General features: G+C 41.4%; 1 protein-coding gene across 1 annotated transcript in view; it reads right to left on the bottom strand.

Moving 5' to 3' along the window:
* Positions 1-24905, bottom strand: part of LOC141165524 (lateral signaling target protein 2 homolog) — a 42299-nt gene that overhangs the window by 7436 nt on the left and 9958 nt on the right. The window contains exons 2-8 of the mRNA XM_073651184.1: positions 14646-14786; positions 12090-12227; positions 11811-12013; positions 11351-11440; positions 4413-4502; positions 2403-2504; positions 877-1263 (exon numbers count right to left, since the gene is read on the bottom strand). Of these exons, the coding sequence (XP_073507285.1) occupies positions 877-1263; positions 2403-2504; positions 4413-4502; positions 11351-11440; positions 11811-12013; positions 12090-12227; positions 14646-14786 (1151 nt within the window). The remainder of the gene's footprint in view (positions 1-876; positions 1264-2402; positions 2505-4412; positions 4503-11350; positions 11441-11810; positions 12014-12089; positions 12228-14645; positions 14787-24905) is intronic.

Here is a 24905-nt window from a genome sequence, read left to right as displayed (position 1 = left end):
AGTATCTAATCCTTTCCCATGTGGTACGCTCAGCCGAGTTGTGTACTTCATCCCCTTGTATGGTACTGCCCGCTGAGCCATGTATCTAATCATTTTCTGTGTGATACTTTTTGTTGAATTGTGATTTTTAGAAATGGCACAATGTTGATATATTAGCACCAATAATCTGTTGCTTAATATTATTGCTGTATTATGAAGGGTCAAATATGACAATGCTGTGTATCCCCTGGTGTCTGTTATACTCTCGTTACTGTAATTATTGCACACCGGTGTCGTTTCTGCTGTTTCATGATAGGTCAGCACTTGTTTTAAATATTTTGTCATGGTTTTGCTTGCTATACTCCGTGACCAAGGGCAGTTCATGCCTGAAACGCGTCTGAGCATTATCTTAACTACCACCATGAATTCTAATTCTAGGTTTTGAAATAAAGCTTTTTGTAATTCATTTAGTTGCCGACACTTGGATTTTTTCTTCGTATTACGAGGCTTACTGGTCAGCGAAAACTGGAAGATTACAGCAGTTTGCATCTGTCACAATACACTAGCTCCAGATCAGATCGCAGAAGGACTTCGTTCTGGACATCCCCCTTTAAGATATTGAATAGTGTCATCCTCACCAATCAGCCATTATCTGCTTCTCCAGCAGTCCGATCTAGTGTGCAACAGCCATACTCAATGCAGTTGAAGAGAAGACTGCGAATCGTGCAAGTAATATACATTCACACAATTATACGAAATGTGGTACTACCATGCAATCGCAATGCTACTGGTCCACCAATAAATGTATGCTCTATAGAGGAGATATTTAATACAAATGGCACTTGATCAGTAAAGCCTTTAGTCAAAGCCTAGAAAGGGTTGTTTATGTACTCTTACCTAACAGAACATCGGACTTGCACATTACGGAGAATTTCTGCAGGTCTTCTTGTACCATTTTGCAGTTTGACATCTTGGCTTCTTATGTATTCGGAGTCTACTGCCACAATACCTTGCTGACCACATGGATAGTATGCCCTGGGAACTGTACCATTACATGCACCAATGTTGCCACGTGGAAAGTTTGTCCATGACACATTTTGGAAAGTCTGTTCACTAGTAGATGAGAGCTTTGTATTCACAGATTGGTCACTGTAGTCCGAAGAACTTAATTCAGTTGTAGTTGGCACAGTAGAGGACAGGCACTTGGCGGGATCTTCAGAGGAAGAGCTCAATGCTCTCTCAAGGGATAATAGTTCATCTTCTGTCAGAATGCAGAGTAGTTCCCTGATAGAAAATAGTTATTTCAGAATACTTTTAAGATCAGCCTGACTACCAATAGAACACATTTATGCCATAAATCACTGGGCAAAGATTATCTGGCAAAAAAAAAAAAATCTCCTACACAGCAAGTGTTAATGGAGTTGTTCACTGCTGATGAAATCTTCAGCACGCACTGCAGCATGCCAAACCGTAATGGTGTATATTCAATTTGCATACTTGCAGTCATACATCCAGAGTCTGAGCAAAGCCTATCAATAGAACATTGCAAATTGTGGAGGAGACCCTTGCATGGTTGCGGTCACGTGCCGTCTAATAGCATATTTAGAGTCATTTGATGATTGCTGGAACTGGCAAGCAGAGAAGAATCTTGACAGTGTATAGACCACACACTATTAAGATTGGCACCCTGCAGAGCTTGCCAAAGATTTTAACAGGGTAGTGAACAACGGCCACAGCCCCACTCAGTATTTTTTCTCAGGAGTGGGAGCCAAAACCAGGTGAGGAACAATCAGAGAAAAAGTATAATAGAAACAAGTCACCAATTCTGCATTAGCACTTTACCCTTCGGATAGCCTGCTTTCATCCATTAACTCTGTATTTGAGGTCTTCTCAGCCTGGAGATGGATTTTTTGAGTAATGGTCCGTTTTGTATGAGGCACTTCAATTATTAACATCAGTCCAACTTACTACAGTGCTTTTCTGGACTCCATAGGTACACACATTCATTTTTTTTTTCCCTCTTCCGGCTGAACATGCAACAGAGTACCCTCATTCATATCGTATATAGTTTCTATATGTGTATCGTGCTGTGTTCTCCCCTTCTTTGGAGGCTTTCTTTGCCCTGTCTTTTTAGGTTATTAATAAAATATGTTTTTATATCCATTTTTGAGTTAGAATCTTTTATCTGACAGTTATCTGCTGTTAAGGATTATGATGTCTGTCTATCTATCTCAGGAATATGGCACTCTAGTGGCCAGAAAAGATATAGATTTGCTACATTTGGAAAGCAAAATATTAAAATGATAATGTCAGTTATTCCTTTGGAAGCAAGTTCAATGTTTTATACACCGGGAACAAACATAAAAAGCAACTGCAAGACTGTGCAGACAGGAGATTAAACACAAGTTCTGATTTTCACTGACCTGATTTTCTTCAGAAGGCCATAAAATGGACTGAAAAGTTCACACATATCCTCTGGCTGTTTCTCCAAGTTCAATGGTCCATCAGGAAATATAAGAAGACCACTGTAAAAGATTATATTTTTACAAAAATATCCAATTATATAGGTAAAAAAAAATAAAATATAGAGATACAGATGTAGATAGATTATTTTGTGTATGTTCTGGATGCTTGAGATGGTCAAAAGATTACCCTAATATCTTCCTGAATATTTATACAAAACTCTAATGTACTCTTGTTCCACAAAAGATTCTCCAACCCTCCAAATGCTCACCGGAAGGAGAGAACCCCCCCCCCCCACCCACCCACCCCTACACACACGTTAGTTCAGACTTTCCACAGAAGTTCCCATATGCCTCTGCAGCGAACATTTTCAGGGACAAGCTGATCTGTCAGAGGCAGCAACTGGGTAGAGAACATTAGGCATGGCGACTATACATTAGAAATGCATACTCGCGTTCATGTTGGTGGTGGAGCGTCCCATGCACCATATCCGCAGTGAATTTTTGTTGACAAATAGGGACATTCTCAGTAAAATTTCACATGCTGCAGACTTCCAATCTGCAGCAATGGTCAGTTTTCATGGTGACTTCTCAGCAGAACGTGAAGGAGATCCCAATTTGTTCTGTGTACAAGTATGCAGATGTCTGGCTGAATTAGGGTATAAGCCATTCTCAAAAACTCTGCACACTGAGTAGAGCCAAGGCAGTTCTAAAGCTTTAGAAAAAGGTTTTTAGGTCCTAAAGATATCACCAGATTCCATTTTTTACTCTGAATTCTTTGCAGATCAAAACACAAATTTCTATAATAAAGTTTCGGCACTCAAAAAATTATAGAGAGTCAATAATATAACTTTCAGAGAGATCCTTTAATTGATTCTTCAATAAATGATTTAGATTCTTCTATAAATGATTGCCCAATTGCCCAACGTTTCAACCCCACCGGGGTTTTCATCAGGGGCTTCAGAGCAACTAATGCAAGATCATAAAATTAAACACAAACAAGTATGATATCAATATTAGACAGAAATATGGTATAATATTAGAAGAATCAAAAAATATGACTTGTATCATAATAATCACCACCTTTAATAGTAATAGCAACAACAAAGAAATAAAGAAGAGATGCAGATACAATTATATCCCATAGGACCGAATAACCGTGTTGGACGACACCTTCAGACGTAACATATTTAGGCCCATGGGACACATATGCACAATAGAACACCAAGAATAATAAACCCAAGAGAGAGTAAATGAATAAGACCAATATAACATGAATATGTAAAATACCTAAGTGGTAGATTTCTATCTCATGTAAGTGAAGAACCCTCAGAGAATGGTATAGGATATCCAGGCACTAAACTGTTAATGCTGCTGATAGAAAAAGATTTTTCTCATATGAGAAAATATCCAAATGTCAAAATTAAGTGAATAAAAGCATACCCACCTAGAAATAAAAGGTATGAGGTATGTCATCAGAGGCCGAAATATCAGGTGTTGCCACCAGGGATTACTGGAGAGTATACTGCCAGTCTAGAGAATTAGAATAAATCTTCAATGGTAGTTTATTTTAGTTCTATCTAATTGCATAAAGTCAGGATCAGGTACATACCTCTATGTGTCCAAATGCCTCTGGCACAGGTGACTGTGGCTGTATAACAGGTGATACAGACACTTACATGAGATAGAAATCTACCACTTAAAGGATCTCTCTGAAAGTTATATTATTGACTCTCGATATCATTTTTTGAGTGCCGGAACTTTATTATAGACTGTTGATCACGTTATGTTCCTGGCACCCACGTATAATAGTTGAGCCTGGTTTATACATAATTTTTGAGGACAAAACACAAATTTGTCTGAAGATCCAGTGTGTTATTCTTTAGCATACCGGAATAGCAAAGGAGAACCAACAGTAGGCAGAAGCATGGTAAACTGCTAAATCTCTGCCAGTCTGGAATCTTATCTGACCTGATAATTGCTAAGCGAGGAATGGAGATCATCAACTCTGGCTCACAGTCATCAATCATTTCCTGTGTTAGATATCCTCTTTGTAGAGCTCTGTAAAAAAAAAAAAAAAAGTTATGATATAAGCAACAGTAAACAGTAACAGTTATAGAAATCCATTGGTGGAGTTGTAAGGGGGCGACGACTAGAAGATGCATTCAGTCAACATTACACAGCACCTGCAAGTAAATACCACAATCTGTGGGTGAATTGGATGGACAGGAACTGAAGGACAGAACGTGTTCACTTGAGGGAAGAAATTGAAGGGGACACCGGGTCAGGTGACATGTGGCGCAGTTGCCAAATATAAAAGGCCGGGGTAGCAAAGCACAGTTCAGTTGGCGCCAGGATGTGAGAAGGCGAGGACACGTGAACAGTGTAATGAGCTCATGGTCACCCCGTAATGGAACTACCTGAGTGACTTGAATAAATTGAACAGTTATCTCCAGCGTAGACGTACGGTACAGGATCTGACATTGGAGGGGGAGGGCTTCAGAGTACACATACGGATAGCGTGACAAGCACACTGTAGCAAGTGACTCACTTATCTAGGACTTGCTGCCTAGCGGAAAATACCGTTAGGGCCAGTGTAACGAGCGGAGTAGCTATAGGAGAAAATATATTATATTTTTTTTTTTTTATTAATATACATACATACATACATACATACATACATACATACATACATAGATAAAACCAGAAGTTTACATACACTATAGAAAAAGACATATGCATGTTTTTCTCAATATCTGACATGAAATCGTAATAAACCTTTCCCATATTAGGTCAATTAGGATTACCATAATTTTTAATATTTGTCAAATGCTGGAATAATGAGATAAAGAGAATGTTTTAAGGCATTTTTATTACTTACAGCAAAGTCAAAAGTTTACATACACTAAGATTACTATGCCTTTAAACAATTCTGGACTGCCCATATGATCATGTCATGTGTTTGGAAACTTCTGGTAGGTTTTATAGCAACATCTGAGTTAGAGACACACACACCTGTGGATGTATTTTAATGTACTCCTGAAACACGGCTTCTCTGTGTAGCATCATGGGAAAGTCTAAAGAAATCAGCCCAAGACATCAGGAAGAGAATTGTGGACTTGCACAAGTCTGGCTCATCCTTGAGTACAATTTCAAGATGCCTGAAGGTGCCTCGTTCATCTGTACAAATAATTATATGCAAGTACAAGCAAGATGGGAATGTCCAGCCACCATACCTCTCAGGAAGGAGACGGGTTCTGTGTCCCAGAGGTTAACGTGCGTTGGTCCGACGTGCATAACAACCCAAGGACAAAAGCAAAAGGCCTTGTGAAGAGGATGGCGGAAGCTGGTAAGATTGTGTCAATAACCACAGTGAAATAAGTACTGTATCAACATGGGCTGAAGGCCACTCTGCCAGGAAGAAATCATTACTCCAAAAGAAGTATAAAAAGTTTAATGTTTGCAAATGCACACAGGAACAAATATTTTCATTTTTGGAGACATGTCCTGTGGTCTGATGAAACTAAAATTAAACTTTTTGGGTATAATGACCATCATTACGTTTGGAGGAAAAAGGGAGGAGCTTGGAAGACTAAGGCTGTGTGCCCACGTAGCATTTTTCAAGCGTATATGCTGCGGAATTTCCGCAGCGTAAACGCTTGAAAAACGCATGTATATCCGCACCCCATGGTCCCCAATGGAATTCCGCAAGTTCTATGCACATGCTGCGGATTTTTCCGCAGCGTTTATGCCGCGTTCAAAAATCCGCAGCATGTCATTTAATTTTGCGTTTCCGCAAGCGGAATTGCCTTTGTCCAATGCATAAAAAACGCAAGGCAATTCCGCATGTGGAAAACGCGTGATAAACGCGCAAAAAATGCGCGATAAACGCGTGCGGAATTCCGCATGCGTTTTTCCGGGAGAGGACTTGCATTTATGCAGCAGAAATTTTCTGCTTCATAAATGCAACGTGGGCACATAGCCTAAGAACATCATCCTAACTGTGGAACACGGGGGTAGCAGGATCATGTTGTGGGGTTGTTTTGCTGCATGAGGGACTGGTGCACTTCACAAAATAGGTGGCATCATGAGAAAACATGATTATGTGGCAATACTAAAGCAACATCTCAAGACATCAGCCAGGAATTTAAAGCTTGGGTGGAAATGGGTCTTCTAAATGGACAATAACCCGAAGCATACTGCCAAAATGGTAACAAAGTGGCTTAAGGATAACAAAGTCAATGTTTTGGAGTGGACATCACAAAGCCCTGATCTCAATCCTATTGAAAATGTATGGGCAAATCTGAAAAGGCAGGTGCGAGCAAGGCGACCTACAAACCTGGATCAGTTACACCAGTTTTGTCAGGAGGAATGGGCCCAAATTCCGACCAACTATTGTGAGAAGCTTGTGGAAGGATATCCCAAACGTTTGACCCAAGTGATTCAGTTTAAGGGCAATGGTACTAAATACTAATGAAATGTATGTAAACTTTTGACTTTGCAGTAAGGGTGCTTTCACATTGCATTCTGTGTCCTCCTCGGGGCATACATCCTAAACACCCGAGTGTCTGCCTCCTGTGGGCGTACACTCCCGAGAAAAAAAGTGCACGGCAGAGCGCACGTTCGCTCTGCCGTCACCATTGTGGTCTATGGCCCCCATCACAGCATACGTCCAGACCCTGTTTTGGGGGGAATTTTAGGACGTATGCCCCGATGCGGACACAGAACACAATGTGAAAGCACCCTAATTAATAAAAATGCCTTAAAACATTCTCTCTCTCATTCTGGCAAATATTTAAAAATTATGGTAATCCTAATTGACCTAAAATGGGAAAGGTTTATTCTGATTTCATGTCAGATATTGAGAAAAACATGCATGTGTCTATACATACATACACACACACACACTCATGACCGAAAGTGTTGGCACCCTTGAAATTGTTCCAAAAAGTGAATTATTTGTTATTCACGTTTATTACCTGTGTGTATTGGAACACCACAAAAAAAAAAAAAAAAACCAAGTTGGACATCAATTCACACAAAACGCCAAAAATGTGTCAGACAAAATTGTTGCCACCTTTCTAAAATTGTTGGTAAACAACTTTGTTTCAAGCATGTGATGCTAGTTCAAACTCACCTGTGGCAAGTAACAGGTGTTGGCAATATGAAAAATCGCACCTGAAACCAGATAAAAAGGGGGAGAAGTTGACTCAATTTTTGCATTGTGTGTGCCACCTTAAGTATGGAGAACAGAAAGAAGAGAACCAATAAAATTGTTGAACAATGTCAACAATCTCAAGATTACAAGTCCAACTGCAGACATCTTGACGTCCCTTTGTCCACAACATAATCAAGAAGTTTACAACCCATGGCACTGTAGCTAATCTCACTGGATGTGGACGGCTGAGAAAAAAAAAATATTGATGACAGGTTTCAACGCAGGATAGTCCCGGATGGTGGATAAGGAGCCCCCCATTCAAGTTGGAAAGAAATTCTGTCCTGCAGGCTCAGGGTGCATCAGTGCCAGCACAAACTGTCAGTCAACATTTGAATTAAATGAAACGTTATGGCAGGAGACCCAGAAGGACCCCACTGCTGACAGATATAAAGCTAAAAACTGCAGTCTGCCAGAATGTACAAGAGTACGCCAAAAACCTTCTGCGAAAGTCTTGTGGACAGAGGAGACCAAGAGAGCTTTTTGGTAAAGCACATTGTTCTACTGTTTACTGAAAATGGAATGAGGCCTACAAAGAACAGAACACCGTACCTACAGTCAAATATGGTTTAGGTTCAAAGATGTTTTACTGCCTCTGGCACTGGGTGCCTTGACTGTATGCAAGGCATCATGAAATCTGAAGATTACCAAAAGGATTTTGGGTCGCAATGTCAATGTCAGAAAGCTGGGTTTGCGTCCTAGGTCATGGGTCTTCCAGCAGGACAATGACCCCAAACATACTTCAAGAAGTAACCAGAAATGGATGTAAACAAAGCGCTGGAGAGTCTGGATTTAAATCCCAATGAACACCTGTGGAGAGATCTTACAATTGCTGTTGGGAGAAGGCACCCTTTAATTATCAGAGACCTGGATAAGCTTGCAAAAGAAGAGTGGTCCAAAATTCCAGTTGAGACGTAAGAAGCTTGTTGATGGTTATAGGAAGCGATTGATTGCAGTTATTTATTCCAAAGGGTGTGGAACCAAAATATTAAGTTGAGGGTGCCAACAATTTTGTCTGGCCCATTTTTGGGGTTGTGTGTGAAATTATGTCCAATTAGCCTCTTTTCCTCAAATACACACAAAAGAAAAAAACATGTGTATAACGAACCCTGAGTAATTACAATAATTTTCTGGGAGAAATACTTCAATTTCTGGAACAATTTCAAGGGAGATTAGAGATACACACACTGCTCAAAAAAATAAAGGGAACACTTAAACAGAATATAACTCCAAGTGAATCAAACTTCTGTGAAATCAAACGGTCCACTTAGGAAACAACACTGATTGACAATCAATTTCACATGCTGTTGTGCAAATGGAATAGACAATAGATGGAAATTATTGGCAATTCTCAAGACACACTCAATAAAGGAGTGGTTCTGCAGGTGGGGGACCACAGACCACATCTCAGTACCAATGCTTTCTGGCTGATGTTTTGGTCACTTTTGAATGTTGGTTGTGCTTTCACACTGGTGGTAGCATGAGACGGACTCTACAACCCACAGAAGTTGCTCAGTTAGTGCAGCTCATCCAGGATGGCACATCAATGTGACCTGTGGCAAGAAGGTTTTCTGTGTCTGTCAGTCAATGTAGTGTCCAGAGGCTGGAGGCGCTACCAGGAGACAGGCCAGTACACCAGGAGACGTGGAGGGGGCCGTAGGAGGGCAACAACCCAGCAGCAGGACCGCTACCTCTGCCTTTGTGCAAGGAGGAACAGGAGAAGCACTGCCAGAGCCCTGCAAAATGACCTCCAGCAGGCCACAAATGTGCATGTGTCTGCACAAACTGTTAGAAACCGACTCCATGAGGGTGGTATGAGGGCCCGACGTCCACAGATGGGGGTTGTGCTCACAGCCCAACATCATGCAGGACGCTTTGCATTTGCCACAGAAAACCAGGATTGGCAAAGTCGCCACTGGCGCCCTGTGCTCTTCACAGATGAAAGCAGGTTCACACTGAGCACATGTGACTGACAGACATGAGAGTCTGGAGATGCCGTGGAGAACGATCTGCTGCCTGCAACATCCTTCAGCACGACCGGTTTGGCAGTGGGTCAGTAATGGTGTGGGGTGGCATTTCTTTGGACGGCCGCACAGCCCTCCATGTGCTCGCCAGAAGTAGCCTAACTGCCATTAGGTACTGAGATGAGATCCTCAGACCCCTTGTGAGACCATATGCTGGTGCGGTTGGCCCTGGGTTCCTCCTAATGCAGGACAATGCCAGACCTCATGTGGCTGGAGTGTCAGCAGTTCCTGCAAGATGAAGGCATTGAAGCTATGGACTGGCCCGCCCGTTCCCCAGACCTGAATCCGATTGAGCACATCTGGGACATGTCTCGCGCCATCCACCAACGTCACGTTGCACCACAGACTGTCCAGGAGTTGGCGGATGCTTTAGTCCAGATCTGGGAGGAGATCCCACAGGAGACCATCCGCAACCTCATCAGGAGCATGCCCAGGCGTTGTAGGGAGGTCATACAGGCACATGGAGGCCACACACACAATACTCAGCCTCATCAGGAGCATGCCCAGGCATTGTAGGGAGCTCATACAGGCACGTGGAGGCCACACAATACTGAGCCTCATTTTGACTTATTTTAAGGACATAACATCACAGTTGGATCAGCCTGTGATGTGTTTTTCCACTATTTTTTTTTTTTTTTTTTTTTTTTGGGGGGGGGGGGTGACCCCAAATCCAGGCCTCCATTGGTTAATAAATTTGATTTCCATTGATGATTTTTGTGTGATTTTGTTGTCAGCACATTAAAACGAGAATATTTCACTCAGATCTATTTGAGTGTTCCCTTTATTTTTTTGAGCAGTATACATATACACACACATTCTACAGGTCTTTAAAATACACACACATATTGATTGATAGATTTTCCTTCTGTGTTAGTAATAAATAGCGTTGGTTGATTACCACTGTCTCCTGTTGCATCCAAGTAACCCATTACAAAGTTTCATGCAAATGAGCCACAAGTGCAGGGGACTTGGCCCCGCACTTAAAGTTGTCCGGCCATTCTCGCCCCTGGTATCCTGTCAATGACCAACAGGTCACTCTTCTGTGAATAGCAGCTGTACAAACGCAGTCAATCCCAGGGCGGCGCATGCGCGAGATCTCGAGCGGGAGAGCAGGACACAGATAAGAGTGACCAGTCAGTCACTGACAGGAGGCCAGTGGGGTAAAGGGGAGAGAAGCTGGAGCGCTGAAAGCCCCCCTGCATGAAGATTCACAAATGGATTTTTTATAAAAAAAATAAATGTATGGACGTAGTCAACATTGCAGACACTTTACAAAGATGACATTAGGTTGGGGTCTAAACTTGCTGACAGGTCTTCTTTAAATATTCAAAATGTCCTCTTCAGAGAGGAACAGGACAGGAAATTTAGTGCCACCTATTGGAAGTAGCAATCCTAAGAGGCAATATTGCCCCTTTAAAAAGACCTTGCCACATGACTCTCTGAAAAGGCAATTTTGCAGATTTGTTGTAGAACAAATGAAGACATTTCTGAACATCTAAACATTTGTACATCTGCCGATGTATAGGTAAAAAATGTACGTAACATTTGTGCCGCAAGTCCAGCTAAGTCTGACTAAATTTCAACGTATACATCCATCTAAATCTATGTTTAAGAAACAAATAAAATTAGATTACAGAGTGTGGTGGGTCTTGGAGATTTTCTTGGCTTACCTGGAAACGGTCTCACAGAATAGTACAGCGACTTCCTGCTGCTCGTAGATTTCTTTGGGAGACTTTACACTGACCACCAGTGACATATACCTACAAGAAAGAGGAAAGGAATAGGATTTTTACCAATAGACAGATAAGCAAGAGCATGTATATTCCTGATCACGACGTAATGCAGTTCTCTGGGCTCATTCTAGTGCTTTTTACTTCCGCAGGGCTTTTTTCCCCCCACATTCAATATCAGGTTAGACTGAACTATGCATGTGCATTAGTAACTGGTCAAAGGGTAGGTTTATTTGTGTCCTGCGCAGTTTGTCTAGCTGTTTTAATTACTTTATGATACCTTGAACCTGCCTACGGTACAAAACTATTGTTGCCGCATACAAATTTGTTTTTAGAATGCCAAGCATATAAAAGGAGCTTATTATAAAAGCCCCACAGCACAGTGTTGGCAGATACCCACCTCAGCTCAAACTCTGCACACAGGTTGTCATACTGTAGCATAGACTTGTGGGTGGATTCTGGATAGATCCCAGGATCTTCAAGGCTTTGCTCTCTTAGGACTCTTCTCAGACCTTCCAGGCTCCGTAGCAGCTCTTGGGCTAGGGGGCGAAGTAAAATGCCATCTGCCTCCTCTACTTCCACATATGTACCTCCTACCAAGAGCTTGAAAATAATATTTTATAGTTATAATCTTTGAGTATAGTTCTATAAGGATTATTAAAAGAGAACACAACCTTACCTCAGCGGCAAACAGTAGATGTGTTGTCATAGTGTTATTTACAATGTCATCAGGGAATTTGAGGTGATAGTCTCTCTGCCTCCTCTTTGTGGGTACACATTGTTCCAGAATCTGCTCTAGTATTGCAAGCAGGCGCTCCTGCAGGCAAAAACAAGACTCCATATGACATATTGGCCATGCCATTGCCTGATAGTACTATGCACTAAAAGAGGTTAAAAGTAACCCAGAAGTCAATCATAAAAAAATAAAATAAAAAAAAGCAGTCATGACTGACAAGTCTAGGTGAGCTGTGAAGACAACAGCAGTCTTATGCAGCCACAACCTCTGGTTTTACCAAGTTTTTCATTTATCAAAACTTCTACACAAAATGAAGTCCAATTGTGGCATGAGCAGATGCTGCGAGAACGAGTCAGCTGTCACTATACATGATCAATAGTGAACAGCCATGCCCCACAAAAGGTCATTGAAAATGATGCATCTAACAATTGCTTATACAGGAAAAGCGTTGTCAGAAAGAAAAGCACGCACACAAAGATGGTCAAGTCACATAGGACAAATATCCATCTAGTTTTACTTTAATCGCCATTTTAAATCCTTCCACATATCCTAATGACTTGTATGATCACATACAGGAATTAATCCAGATTGCCAATTTATGAATGGCCTTTTCTTAACAATCCTTTCAAGGCTGCGGTTAGGCTATGTGCCCACGATGCAGAAATGCTCAGGATTTTTTCCTGAGCGTTTCTGCATCTCCCTGGCAGAAAAAACGCATGCGGATCGTACATGCGTTTTCCTGCCAGGGACAAGCGGAAGGGAAGCGTTCACATGCGGGTTGACAAGCGCTTTCCAAGCGATTTTAGCATCACTTGGAAAGTGCTTGTTAACTTGGTCACACTATATAAATCCATGCAGCCGGCATGGATTTATATAGTGTGACACGAGAGAATGTCAAAAAATACATCTATACTTACCTTCCGATGGCCCCCGCAGTCTTGCTTCACCGTCCCGGCTGCCGGCAGATCGCGTTACACTGAAGGACCTGCCGACGTCAGCATCGCGTGACCCGTCACATGACTCTGACGTCAGCGCAGGTCCTTCAGTCCATCGCGAACTGCCGGCAAGTGAAGAGAAGGAGAGCGGGGGCCATCAGAAGGTAAGTATATATATATTTTTTTCTTTAACAGTTTTCTACGATACCCAGGTTCGGAGGAGAGTCTCCTCTCCTCCAGACCCGGGTACCATCCGCACATTGAAACGCATAGAATGCGCATCTACATATGCAGTGATGAGTAATCCATGCGTTCTAATGCAAGTCAATGGCGACTTCCGCAAAATAATTGGTAGTGCTGCGTTTTTTTCCGCAATGATAATCCGCAGCGGAAATTTCTGCAGCATGTGCACAGCACATGCAGATTATCATTGGGGAACATGGCAGGCCTTCTACCATGCGTTTAAGCGTTTTTGCCGCTGCGGAAACGCTTAAAAAACGCATCGTGTGCACACAGCCATATCCCAGTTGCTTGTGCACCTTTTTCTACCACACTTTTTCCTTCCACTCAACTTTCCATTAATATGCTTGGATACAGCACTCGGTGAACAGCCAGCTTCTTTAGCAATGACCTTTTGTGGCTTACCCCCCTTGTGGAGTGTGTCAATGACTGCCTTCTGGACATCTGTCAAGTCAGCAGTCTTGCCCATGATTGTGGAGCCTACTGAAACAGACTAAGGGGCCTTTTTAAATGCATCGGAAGCCTTTGCAGGTGTTTTTTTTAGATAATGACTTGTGTTTTCATTGGCTGTAAGCCATAATCATCAACATTAACAGAAATAAATCACTGTTTGTAATGACTATATAATATACGAGTTGCACTTTTTGTATTGAAGAACTGAAATAAATTAACTTTTTGATTATATTCTAATTTAGTGAGAAGCACCTCTATGATAGTCTATGGAGTAGGTCACATGTTCAATCATTTCCTCAGACCCAGTCCGCACAAAAACATGTAGATTTGGCAGATATTGCTTGCCAATGCAAAGCTATGGATCCATGGAGAAAAAAAAAAAAAAGGTCTTATAATACACTGATGAAACTTATTTTTTTGGTGCCTTACCCATCTGTCCATTTTGATTCTGGGAGAGTGTGCATTGTATGTGAATAAGTTGCTTGAGATATATTGGTTTCTTAGGACGATGATTAAACCAAGTTTTTTGTTTGTTTTTTTTAAACTGGATTATATTTTATACCGTTTAAGTCTACATGTTTGAGACTAAAAGTGGAAAATCTTCTTAAATGTGGTCTAGTGATATGGCTTTTATCCTGTCAACGATGCATTTGAACCTAATTTCTTGCAATGCTATGACATTTTTGATTGCACTAGTTGACATAAGAGCCACTAATGGCTGGAGAGCCACATTAAGGGGAAAGTCTGCTCTGTATCCAGTAGATAAGATATTGGTTGGATTGATATATGACAGAACTGTCACACAATTTCACAGTCCGTACACATTTTATCAAAGCATCACAAAACCAGCCATCCAGAGTGCCCAACTTACCTGGCAATTGTGTAACTGGCTGAGCAAAACCAAGTAGTTCTGAGGATCCTTCCGCACATCAAGGCATTGTAATTCATGTACAATTGTGCTCACCTCCTCATCAACATGGAAGAACTTGGCCAGCAAGCGAGGGTCCGACTTCTGCGGAGACACAGCAGATAATGTTCATGCTGCAATGCTACATAACAGTTTTCATATTGTTTGGAAAAAGTTTGAATATAATGCAAAGTAGGAAAATGCTTTACAGCCAAAACCCACATTTTGGTTGTGTAGGATATAAAAGGGAGGTACATAAAACACCTGCCCATTATGTGGCAAATTCTGTGACATTCTGGTTACGAGGCAGAAGAAAGTTTTACCTCTAGAGTGGCATCACTAATCTAGAGTTTCCTGCCCCTAGTAATATACTTACCAGCCACCATCTTCATCCGTTATCGGTGTCACTCCAGTCGTCGCCTGCAAGTTGCGATCTTCCAGATCATGCTAGCGTTTGCATGGCAATCCAGAAGTCACTTCTCAATACAAGTCTGAGAGACAGAACAAAACTCTCGGACTTATTTTGAGACCTTTTAACCATTATATATGTAGTTCCAGTCTGTCAAAAGTTGTGGGCAAAAGATGGTAAATTGGAACCAAAGCAGGGAAGAGCTGAAGACAGAGACTGGTAAGTATAATACTAGGGTCAGGGAACATAAAATTAGTGTCGCCACTTCAATGAAAAAAAAAAGCCACACACCTCAAACATGCTGAAGTGGTGCTTTTTAATATTACAAATGGATATCATTATCCAGTAGGACCATGATGTAGTGATAAATCATTGATTATGAGGTCGCTGAAGTTTTCTGTAGTTCAGGTCAGGCAAAACAAGCTAATGGGGGAAAAGGAGAAGAGATACCACCTATTGTGATCGACCTGATAAAAGTTTAAAATAGGGAAAGACATACAGGTCCCAAACAAAAGAGGTTCACACAAGGGGAAAAAAAAAAAGGGGGAAAAAATTTACACACAATGATTCCAGATTACCGGCAGTCTATACAGGCTGCAAATTATCCAACAAATTAGCAAACAGCTTGTTCATCGGATAAATGAAAGCAGATCGACAGTCATTTATTAACCTGTTTAAAACACAATCTTTCTGTTTGGATCGAATACCACTGGTAGCACATGTCCTGATTTGTGCATTTGTCAGGTGACTGGTGGCATGTTTAAAACAGGCTGATTATTAGGGGTTGGTGGGGGGAAGCAAGCAGCCAAACAACTTTCTTTCATGTCAAGAACTACAAAATCAAGTGTTGAATAATTATATATTTCACAAAAGAGTACAGAAAGCAGGTCTATTCTCAAATTAGAACATAACGTGCAGAATAGGAAATCGGTCACCTGGCAAGTTTAACAGGTAACACTACAGGTATGACGGTTTGGTCATATTGCTAAATAACGCTGTAGGGCTGGGTGCCCATACATTCATCTGTGCGTCACGATGATGAATCATATCATGCGGTGAGTGGAACAGGTGCTGACATGCTGCTAAACTAAATGAAAAAAAGCTCTAATAGTTTCTGGGGTTAAAGAAAAGGCGTAGGAGGAGTGAACTTAAGAAAAAAAAATGAAAGCCAAATCTGTGTTTTAGAACACTATCTGCCGTTATACTGTTGACACCTTTGTGAGTCTGGGAACTGGCTAATTTATTGCAGACATGTTTAGCCAGTATGTAGCAGTGTTTTGACATCGGGTTGCATTATTAATATTACCCTCTTGTCATAGCTTCATGTGTCTACCTGCAAAACCAGAAAGCTCCCAATAAATACTGGGAGATATATAGATATCTATCTATATTTATTTTTATTTTATTTTTTTATTTTTAAAACCACACACAGATAGTATCCTTATCTTGGCCTCCAGTGTAGAGCGGTCCTGTGCCACTGAAACTTGTGTACCAAATGCTTGGAGAACTAACCAAAGTGGAGTGTAGAGGAGGAATGTGAATGGCGAGGCAGCATGCATGCTTGATTTCTACTGATTCAAACTGTTCACAACTACGGTCATACAGTGAATAGGAATGAGGACAAGGAAACACCATTATTGTGATCAAACATTTATCCAAAATGTTAATTCTGAAGTTTTTTTTTTTATAAATACTGCAGTGTTTTTTTTTTCACACACCTCTTGTTGCAGGCACCTGTAAAAAAAAAAATTGTTAAAAAAAATAAATAAGTCTACTTCTTTCTCAAAAAGGTGACAAGTGCTTGTTTAAACCAGGATTAGTCAGTCAGAAAAAGATATGCTGAATGAGTAAGGTGCAAAGTTTGTCAGCATTAGACAGTCAATTACCTACATGTTTTGGCACATACGCCGATTCACTCCTATGTGCTCACTTTTTACAAGCATGACATATGTTCAAGATTTTTATGTCTTTTTTTTTTTTTTTTCCAACCAAGTTCAAAAGTGAATAAATCACTGCGCAAATTGTGATTGCCAAGTACAGCCTATATATCAAAAACTGACTGCATTTATGAATGGTACTCCTGGCCTGCATCCTTTATTAAGTATTTGAATATTTACATAACGCTTATGCTATATCATAGTAGCTGCATGGCTACACCAAGTTTATGGTATACTATTTATAAAAATACTAGCTGTACCCGGCCATGCGTTGCTGTGGCTCAGTGTGGTTAAATGTAAAAGAAAGAAAAGAGAAAGCACACGTTTCTAAAATATTTAAAGTTCACAATGCTTGTTGTATACCCACATTTTTTCGTTGTTCCATTGTAGAATATATATATATATATATATATATATATATATATATATATATATATATATTTATATATTTTAGTGAGGCAGTGACTGGGATCGTATACGAGGGATGTTATATCTCCCCCAGAATGTGTACAGAGACCTATTAAATCCATTGGAGTGCATTGCAGCCACAGACACAGCTGCGGCTGCAATGCAGGAATGAAGGTGAGCATTGACCTTGTCAGGCTATCTAGCTAAGGTAGATTAAGTAAAACCCGGCAGGGCCTTCATTTCTTGGAGGAGGCTACAGGAAGGCTGTGGGGCGGCCTCCTCCCTCCAACCCGCTTTTTCCAGTGGCTCTTGCCACAGGTCCTTTAAAAGCCCTGCACGAAGGATTAGTGTTGTTCAGTGTTGGGACCTGCTAGGAGCACAGCAGGAAAGCTTGGCAGGCCTGTGAGCAGCTTAACCCACGCCTGGGAAGGCTCTGCACCCGTCAGGCTCTGAGCAGCCGTTGTCCACGGCAACCATTGTGTATGGATTTCTGTTAACCCGGCTGCGAGTCGGAGGACTTTGTTAACCCATGAGTTGCTGAAATAAAAGCAGTTTGTTGGACTTGCTTGGGTCACTGCCTCAGTTACTGCACAGTGTGAACACTGCCACCTATATATATATATATATATATATATATATATATATATATATATATATATATATATATATATATATATATATATATATATATATATATATATATATATATATATATATATATATATATATATATATATATATATATATATATATATATTAAATAACCTCTCTAAATCAGTAGGATCAATGCTGGCGCTGTTGATAGTTGAGCCCATCAGGCAGGCATGGTGGCAGCCTGTACCCTCTGACCCTGCAGGCCTGTCCTCTGCACAGGTCACTAAAGAGGTCGGTACTTGCTGTCAGGTGTCACAATGGAGCTGGTCATGTCAGGGATTGCTAGCTATGCAAATTTCCTAGTACAGAGGGAATGTGACAGGAGGGGGTGCAGAGATGAAGGCACGCAGCGGCAGAGGAGGGGTGGGGGTGATCCGCTTGACATGTCCCGGGCTAGTACCGGCCAGATTACAGCACCGCTCCCGCCGGTGGCGCAGTGGGATTTGGACTCGCTCACTATCCGCCCATTACTGCGAGGCTCGGGCCTAGCTCAGTGCCCAGAGCGGAGGCTGCGGCCTGCGCCTCTCCGTGAAACCTCCCTCTCCCCCCCGCTTGTTGCGGCCGCCTCTCAGGCAGTGGTGGTGATGAGCAGCAGCGTCTTTCGGCCTTGAACAAACAGTCATCGTTCCCCGTCCCCCTAACCCCCACGGGGGACACGTAAAAGGAGCAGAGCACAGGCAGCGGTTGGGGCGAATGAAGGAGAGGGAAAAGGGTTTATGAATGAGATGAGGGGGGGGGGGGGGGGGAGGAGAATCAGCCGGGGATTGAGCTTGTAACACTGCCCTCGCTGTTGCTTTTACGTACAACAGCTGGTATATAAAAACATGCGTGTATTCGAATGCAACGTTGTGTCAAAATTTCAAAGCAATTGGTGAAGAACTTTCGGAGACTTAAGATTTTGAACAAAGGAACATTTATATAGATTAGAATATTTTGAAGAGATGCTACCATCTTACACAATTACATTATATCCTATAATTGTTTATAATAAGCTTTCCACTGGTACCAAGAGAAGTATAAGTTTTGTAGCAAGTGTAACGCCCCATGATATGCAGATTAGGCTTTTTGAATATAGTCTCCCCTAAGTGCATGCTGTTTAGAACGCATTGTGACACGCGGCAACTTGCTATCACATGTTCCCTGACATCAGGGCGCAGGATTGATTGGGTAAGACGCATGCCAAGTGTATCTCGGAATATATATAAGAAGGGGATTAAGGTAGAAGGGCTTCCTGCATCAGTATGTCGATGGGAAGTGTGGGGAATCCTCCTCTAATGACCTTAAAACACCCTATTACGTGGCCTGGTCTTTCAAGGTGTATCTGGATCAGTCATTACAGACAGATAAGTAGCCTCTTATAAAACTGCCCGATTTACTACTCCTGATGAACCTTGCATAAGGAGAAAGGCATCAAGTTTAGGAATGGATTGATTAGGTTATTTTTACCATGAAAATTGTGCAATCTGAGCGGATATGAACATTATGCTTAGCTTTGAAATCTAAATAACTGGGAGTCAGAATTAAGCTAGCATGCGCTAAGGGAACCTTTTGCTGCTATTTTGAACTAAAGCTGCTACTACTTTTCTACATTAAGTGTACCTGAGCTGCGGATATATATTTTTCTACCTTAGATTTGCACTTTCTAAACCCTATATTCTGTATTTGCTTGCTTGTCACTATAGGGTGAGGAGCGCGAGTAGTCGGTGAACGGGGGGCGCCATTGCAAAGGTTATAGGGTGCCAACCTCCGCAGCAAGGTAGGATCAGATAGTGCTGAAATAGGGTAAGACACTTCCTCTTCATGTACATGTATATTTATAGGTTCTCTCTGCACTGATAAAATGATATAAAAACAACAAACCACATTATTTTAAAGATTACATATTAAAACTGTTAAAGTACAAAGTAGTCCTCTGTTCAAATGTGGAAAGGAGGCGTTTCAGCCTAGGGTCCCACATTGTCCGGCATATGCAGTGCACATCAGAGGCGTGGATTCATAGAATGTTAGAGTTGGAGCGGACCTCCAGGGTCATCTGGTCCAATCCCCTGCTCAATGCAGATTCACTAAACCATCTCAGACAGATGTCTGTCCAGCCTCTGTTTGAAGACTTCCACTGAAGGAGATCTCACCACCTCTGGTAGCAGCCTGTTACATTCGTTAGTCACCCTCACTGACAAAAGGTTATTTTTTTTCTAATATCTAATCTGTATCTCCTCCCATTCAGTATCATCCCACTGCTTCTAGTCTTTGTGCAAATGAAAATAAGGCTGATCCCTCTACAGTGCGACATCCCTCCAGATATTTGTAGACCGTTATTAAGTCTCCTCTTTTACAAGCTAAACATTCCAAATCCTATAACCGTTCCTCATAGGACATTGTTTGCATGCAGTCCGCTCACCATCTTGGTCACTCTTCTCTGAACTTGCTCCAGTTTTTCAATGTCTTTTTTAAGATGTGGTGCCCAGAACTGGACACAGTATTCCAGATGATGTCTGACCAAAGGGAGTAGAGGGGGATAATTACTTCGGGATCTAGACTCTATGCTTCTGTTAATGCAACCCAGAATTGTGTTTGCCTTTTTTGCTGCTGCATCACACTTTTTTTTGTTGTTGTTTTTTTTTTTTTTTTTTCCATTTTTCTTGCCCAGATCTAGGACTTTACATTTCATCCTGTTAAAAACCATTCTGTTAGTTGCTGCCCACAGTCCCAGTTAGTTAAGATCTTTTTGAATTCTCTCTCTTCTCTAGTATTAGCTATCCCGCCTAGCTTTGTGTCATCTGCAAATTTATTCCATTTACTCTCATTTTCTTCATATAAATCATTGATAAAGATGTTAAGCAACACAGGGCCCATGACAGAGCGTACCTCACTTGTGACTTTCTATACAAGTGCAACCATTTATGACCAATCTATGGATCCGATCTCTAAGCCAGTTATGAATCCACCTAACAGTTGCCTTGTCCATTCCATAGTTGGTCATTTTTTCAATAAGGATGGTATGAGATACTTTGTCAAATGCTTTGCTGAAGTCAATATATACTATATCTACTGAGTTTCCCTGATCCACCCAGTCAGTGATTCTGTCATAGAAGGAAATTAAGTTAGTCTGACGTGACTTATTAATTAAAAACCCATGGCTCTGGTTAATTACTGTGTTCTGTTTAATAATTTGTTCAAAGATCTTTCCTTTATAGAAGAAAGGCTCACAGGCCTATAGGTCCCTGGGTCCACCTTCTTACCCATTTTGACGATAGGGACAACATTTGCTCTTTTCCAGTCTTCTGGAACTTCTCCAAGAATTTTCAAAGATTATGGAGAGTGGTTCAATAATTTCCTCTCTCTCTTCTTCAGAACCCTAGGATGTAATTCATCTGGACCTGGAAGCTTGGAATACTTCGTTAGCTAACATTAATGAATTCTTCACTATCTGTTTATAGTGAGTGTGGATTATTCTATTCCTTCAATAGTACAGTGGAGATCAGCTGATGTTACATTTACTTTCTTCTCAGTCTTATTTTTACCACTTTACCTAGAGCAGCAACATTTATGCCTTGACAAGTTCTATAAAAGATCTACTTCTTCAAAATTAAAAAAAGTCCATTCATTACACAAAGGCTTGCTGGTACAAACCCTCACTGCTCCTTTCTTGAAATATAGGCCATTAAATGTTAAACAATCACTTAAACTTTTTTCCCCCTAAACCTGTGTACATGTACTGTAGTGCCAGTGTGTTAATATAGTCACTTATTGCAGTCTTCTCCAGTATTCAGCTCCTCCTCCAAGTCACGTGACAGCAATTCAGACCGTGTTGAAGTCTACCGGCTCACACAATGTGAGCCTATGAAGCCTCGTTCTGATGCTCCTGCTCCATAGACTTACATTGTAAAAGCCACTTCCAGGTCACGCAGAGTGGAATGTAACCCAGAGAGTCTGCATAGCGGTGACGTCACTCAGAAGAGGAGCAGAACGGCACTGAATACCAGAAAAGGTCTGATAGGTAGTGTGGAAAAAAATAATTATACTGGCTAATAATCATGCATTTACTGAATGTTAGCTTCCTGATTGTCTAAACAGGCGGCCATCCAAAGATGTGCAAAATTCTAGTTTGTCTGATGAAATGATCGGTCTCAGCAGCATATCCTCCTGTCAGGAACAATGCCATTATGCGTACAGAACACATCAGTTGTATTACTGATCGTTTTGTGTGCATCAGAAGCAAGGGTCAGCCTGTCTAATAAAAAGGGGGGGGCCTCAGTGTGTATTGTAGTTTAGTTGCTCCAAATGACTGCAGCCCGATTCCATTTCATTGACCACCGGAATGAAGCAAAAAGGAACTGGAGAAAATATGGAATCCTAGGGCTCATAAGGCTTAGCAATCTTTATTTCATGTCTTTAAAAAGATGGATATTCATACAAAAAAAAAAAAAAAAACCCACACACAGTAAACATATACGCATTTTGGCCAAAGCCCTTAGTCGTAGAATGTCTAATCAAGCTATTCAACTGCCACCGATCAGCTTATATGTAGCTGATCGGCAGTCATTTAATTGGAGCCATCTCCCAGTGTAAATACATCCACAGTAGGTAAACTGCAGAAAAAACAGCAACTAATCTGTGTATATGCAATCAAGATATAAGTCACTCTTTGGATTGGGTACCAATCAACAAGCACCCCTCAATGGGAGACAAGGTAAGGAAAAGGAATTAACGATTTATTTGTAGTGCAATCCAAAAATAACATTTTAAACCGCAGACCTTCAGCATATGGATTGCCATAGTGCTAGGGAGAAAGTAGTTGCCCCAGAGAATGACACAAAGATAAATTCCATAAATTTTACACAACATCTCATTTAGTGATTCTCCCAGACGAGGTCACATCTTTCAGTTAAGATAAATGAATCCTCCTGATCTGGCACACCCCAATAAGTTTGCAAAGTTGGCAGATGAGGGGGGTGTCAGTGCAGGGGTAGCACTACTGCAGCAAGGCATGTCCCCTGAAAGCCGGAGGAGTGTCAGCTCCAGTAAAGAGGGAAATAGGAGAGTAGGGCAGGCCAGGCAGGTGCTGGTAGTGGGGGACTCTATTAGAGGAACAGATAGGGCAATCTGTCACAAAGACAGGGATCGTCGAACAGTGTGCTGCCTACCTGGCGCTCGAGTCCGGCACATCGCTGATCGGGTTGACAGATTACTGGGAGGGGCTGGTGAGGACCCAGCAGTCATGGTGCACATTGGCACAAATGACAAAGTTAGAGGTAGGTGGAAGGTCCTTAAAGATGATTTCAGGGAATTAGGCTGCAAGCTGAAAGCAAGGCCCTCCAAGGTGGTATTCTCTGAAATACTACCGGTACCACATGCCACGCCAGAGAGGCAACGGGAGATTAGGGAGATAAATAAGTGGCTCAAGAACTGGTGTAGGAAGGAGGGATTTTTGTTCCTGGAGAACTGGGCCGACTTCTCAGTTGGCTACAGACTCTACGCTAGGGACGGGCTGCACCTCAATGGGGAGGGTGCAGCTGTGCTGGAGGAGAAAATGGCTAGAAAGTTGGAGGAGTGTTTAAACTAGGGATTGGGGGGGGAGGGTATTCATTTTATAGGTGGGGAAGATAGTGCAGATAGTGACCTGGGCACAAATAAAGAAATTGGGGGTGGGGTTAGAACAGTCAATAAAGTAAGAAGGAATAGAGGTACAGAGAGATACATAAAATGCATGTACACTAATGCCAGAAGCCTCACCAACAAAATGGAGGAATTAGAATTAATTTTGTTGGAAAATAATTATGACATGGTAGGGATATCTGAGACATGGCTGGACGAGAGCCATGACTGGGCAGTTAATTTACAGGGTTATAGTCTGTTCAGAAATGACCATACAAACAAGCGAGGGGGGGGGGGGGGTGTTTATATGTAAAATCATCCTTAAAACCTGTCTTGCGGGAGGATATATGTGAATCTAATGAAAATGTAGAGTCCCTGTGGGTGGAGATAAGGGGAGGGGGAAAAAAATAATAAATTACTGATAGGAGTTTGTTAGAAGTCTCCAAAAATAATGGAAGTAGCGGAGAATATCCTCATAAAGCAAATAGATGAAGCAGCGACTCAAGGAGAAGTCATTATTATGGGAGACTTCAACTACCCTGAAATACATTGGGGGACAGAAACATGTAGTTCAAGCAAAGGAAATAGGTTTTTGACTACTATGAGAGACAATTACCTTTCACAACTGGTTCAGGACCCAACAAGAAGGGGGGCACTGCTAGACCTAATATTAGCCAATAGGCCAGACCGCATATCAAATATATGAGTTGGGGGTCACTTGGGTAATAGTGATCACAAAATAATACGTTTTCATGTAACCTTTAATAAGATGTGTAGTAGAGGGGTTACAAGGACACTAAACTTCAGGAAGGCAAATTTCCAACGGTTAAGAGATGATCTTAGTGCAATAAACTGGGACGATATCCTGAGACATAAAGCTACACAAAGCAAATGGGAGACATTTATTAACATCCTGAATAGGACCTGTGCACAATATATACACTATGGGAATAAACATGCTAGAAATAGGAGGAAACCACTATGGCTAAATAGAGCTGTAAGGGGCGCAATAAGTGATAAAAAGAAAGCATTTAGAGAACTAAAGCAAGTAGGTAGTGATGAGGCATTAAATAAATATAGAAAATGAAATAAAATTATGTAAAAACCAAATCAAGGCAGCGAGAATCATTGCCAGAGAAAGTAAAAATAACCCCAAAATATTCTTTAGCTACATAAATAGTAAAAAACTAAAAAATGATAGTGTTGGCCCCCTTAAAAATA

The sequence above is a fragment of the Phyllobates terribilis genome, unplaced genomic scaffold (genome assembly GCF_046119375.1).
Source record: "Phyllobates terribilis strain yellow unplaced genomic scaffold, ASM4611937v1 Scaffold_11__3_contigs__length_659146591, whole genome shotgun sequence".
Classification (NCBI taxonomy): domain Eukaryota; kingdom Metazoa; phylum Chordata; class Amphibia; order Anura; family Dendrobatidae; genus Phyllobates; species Phyllobates terribilis.
The sequence above is the reverse complement of the archived record's forward strand: the minus strand, read 5'-3'. Positions and strand labels throughout refer to the sequence as shown.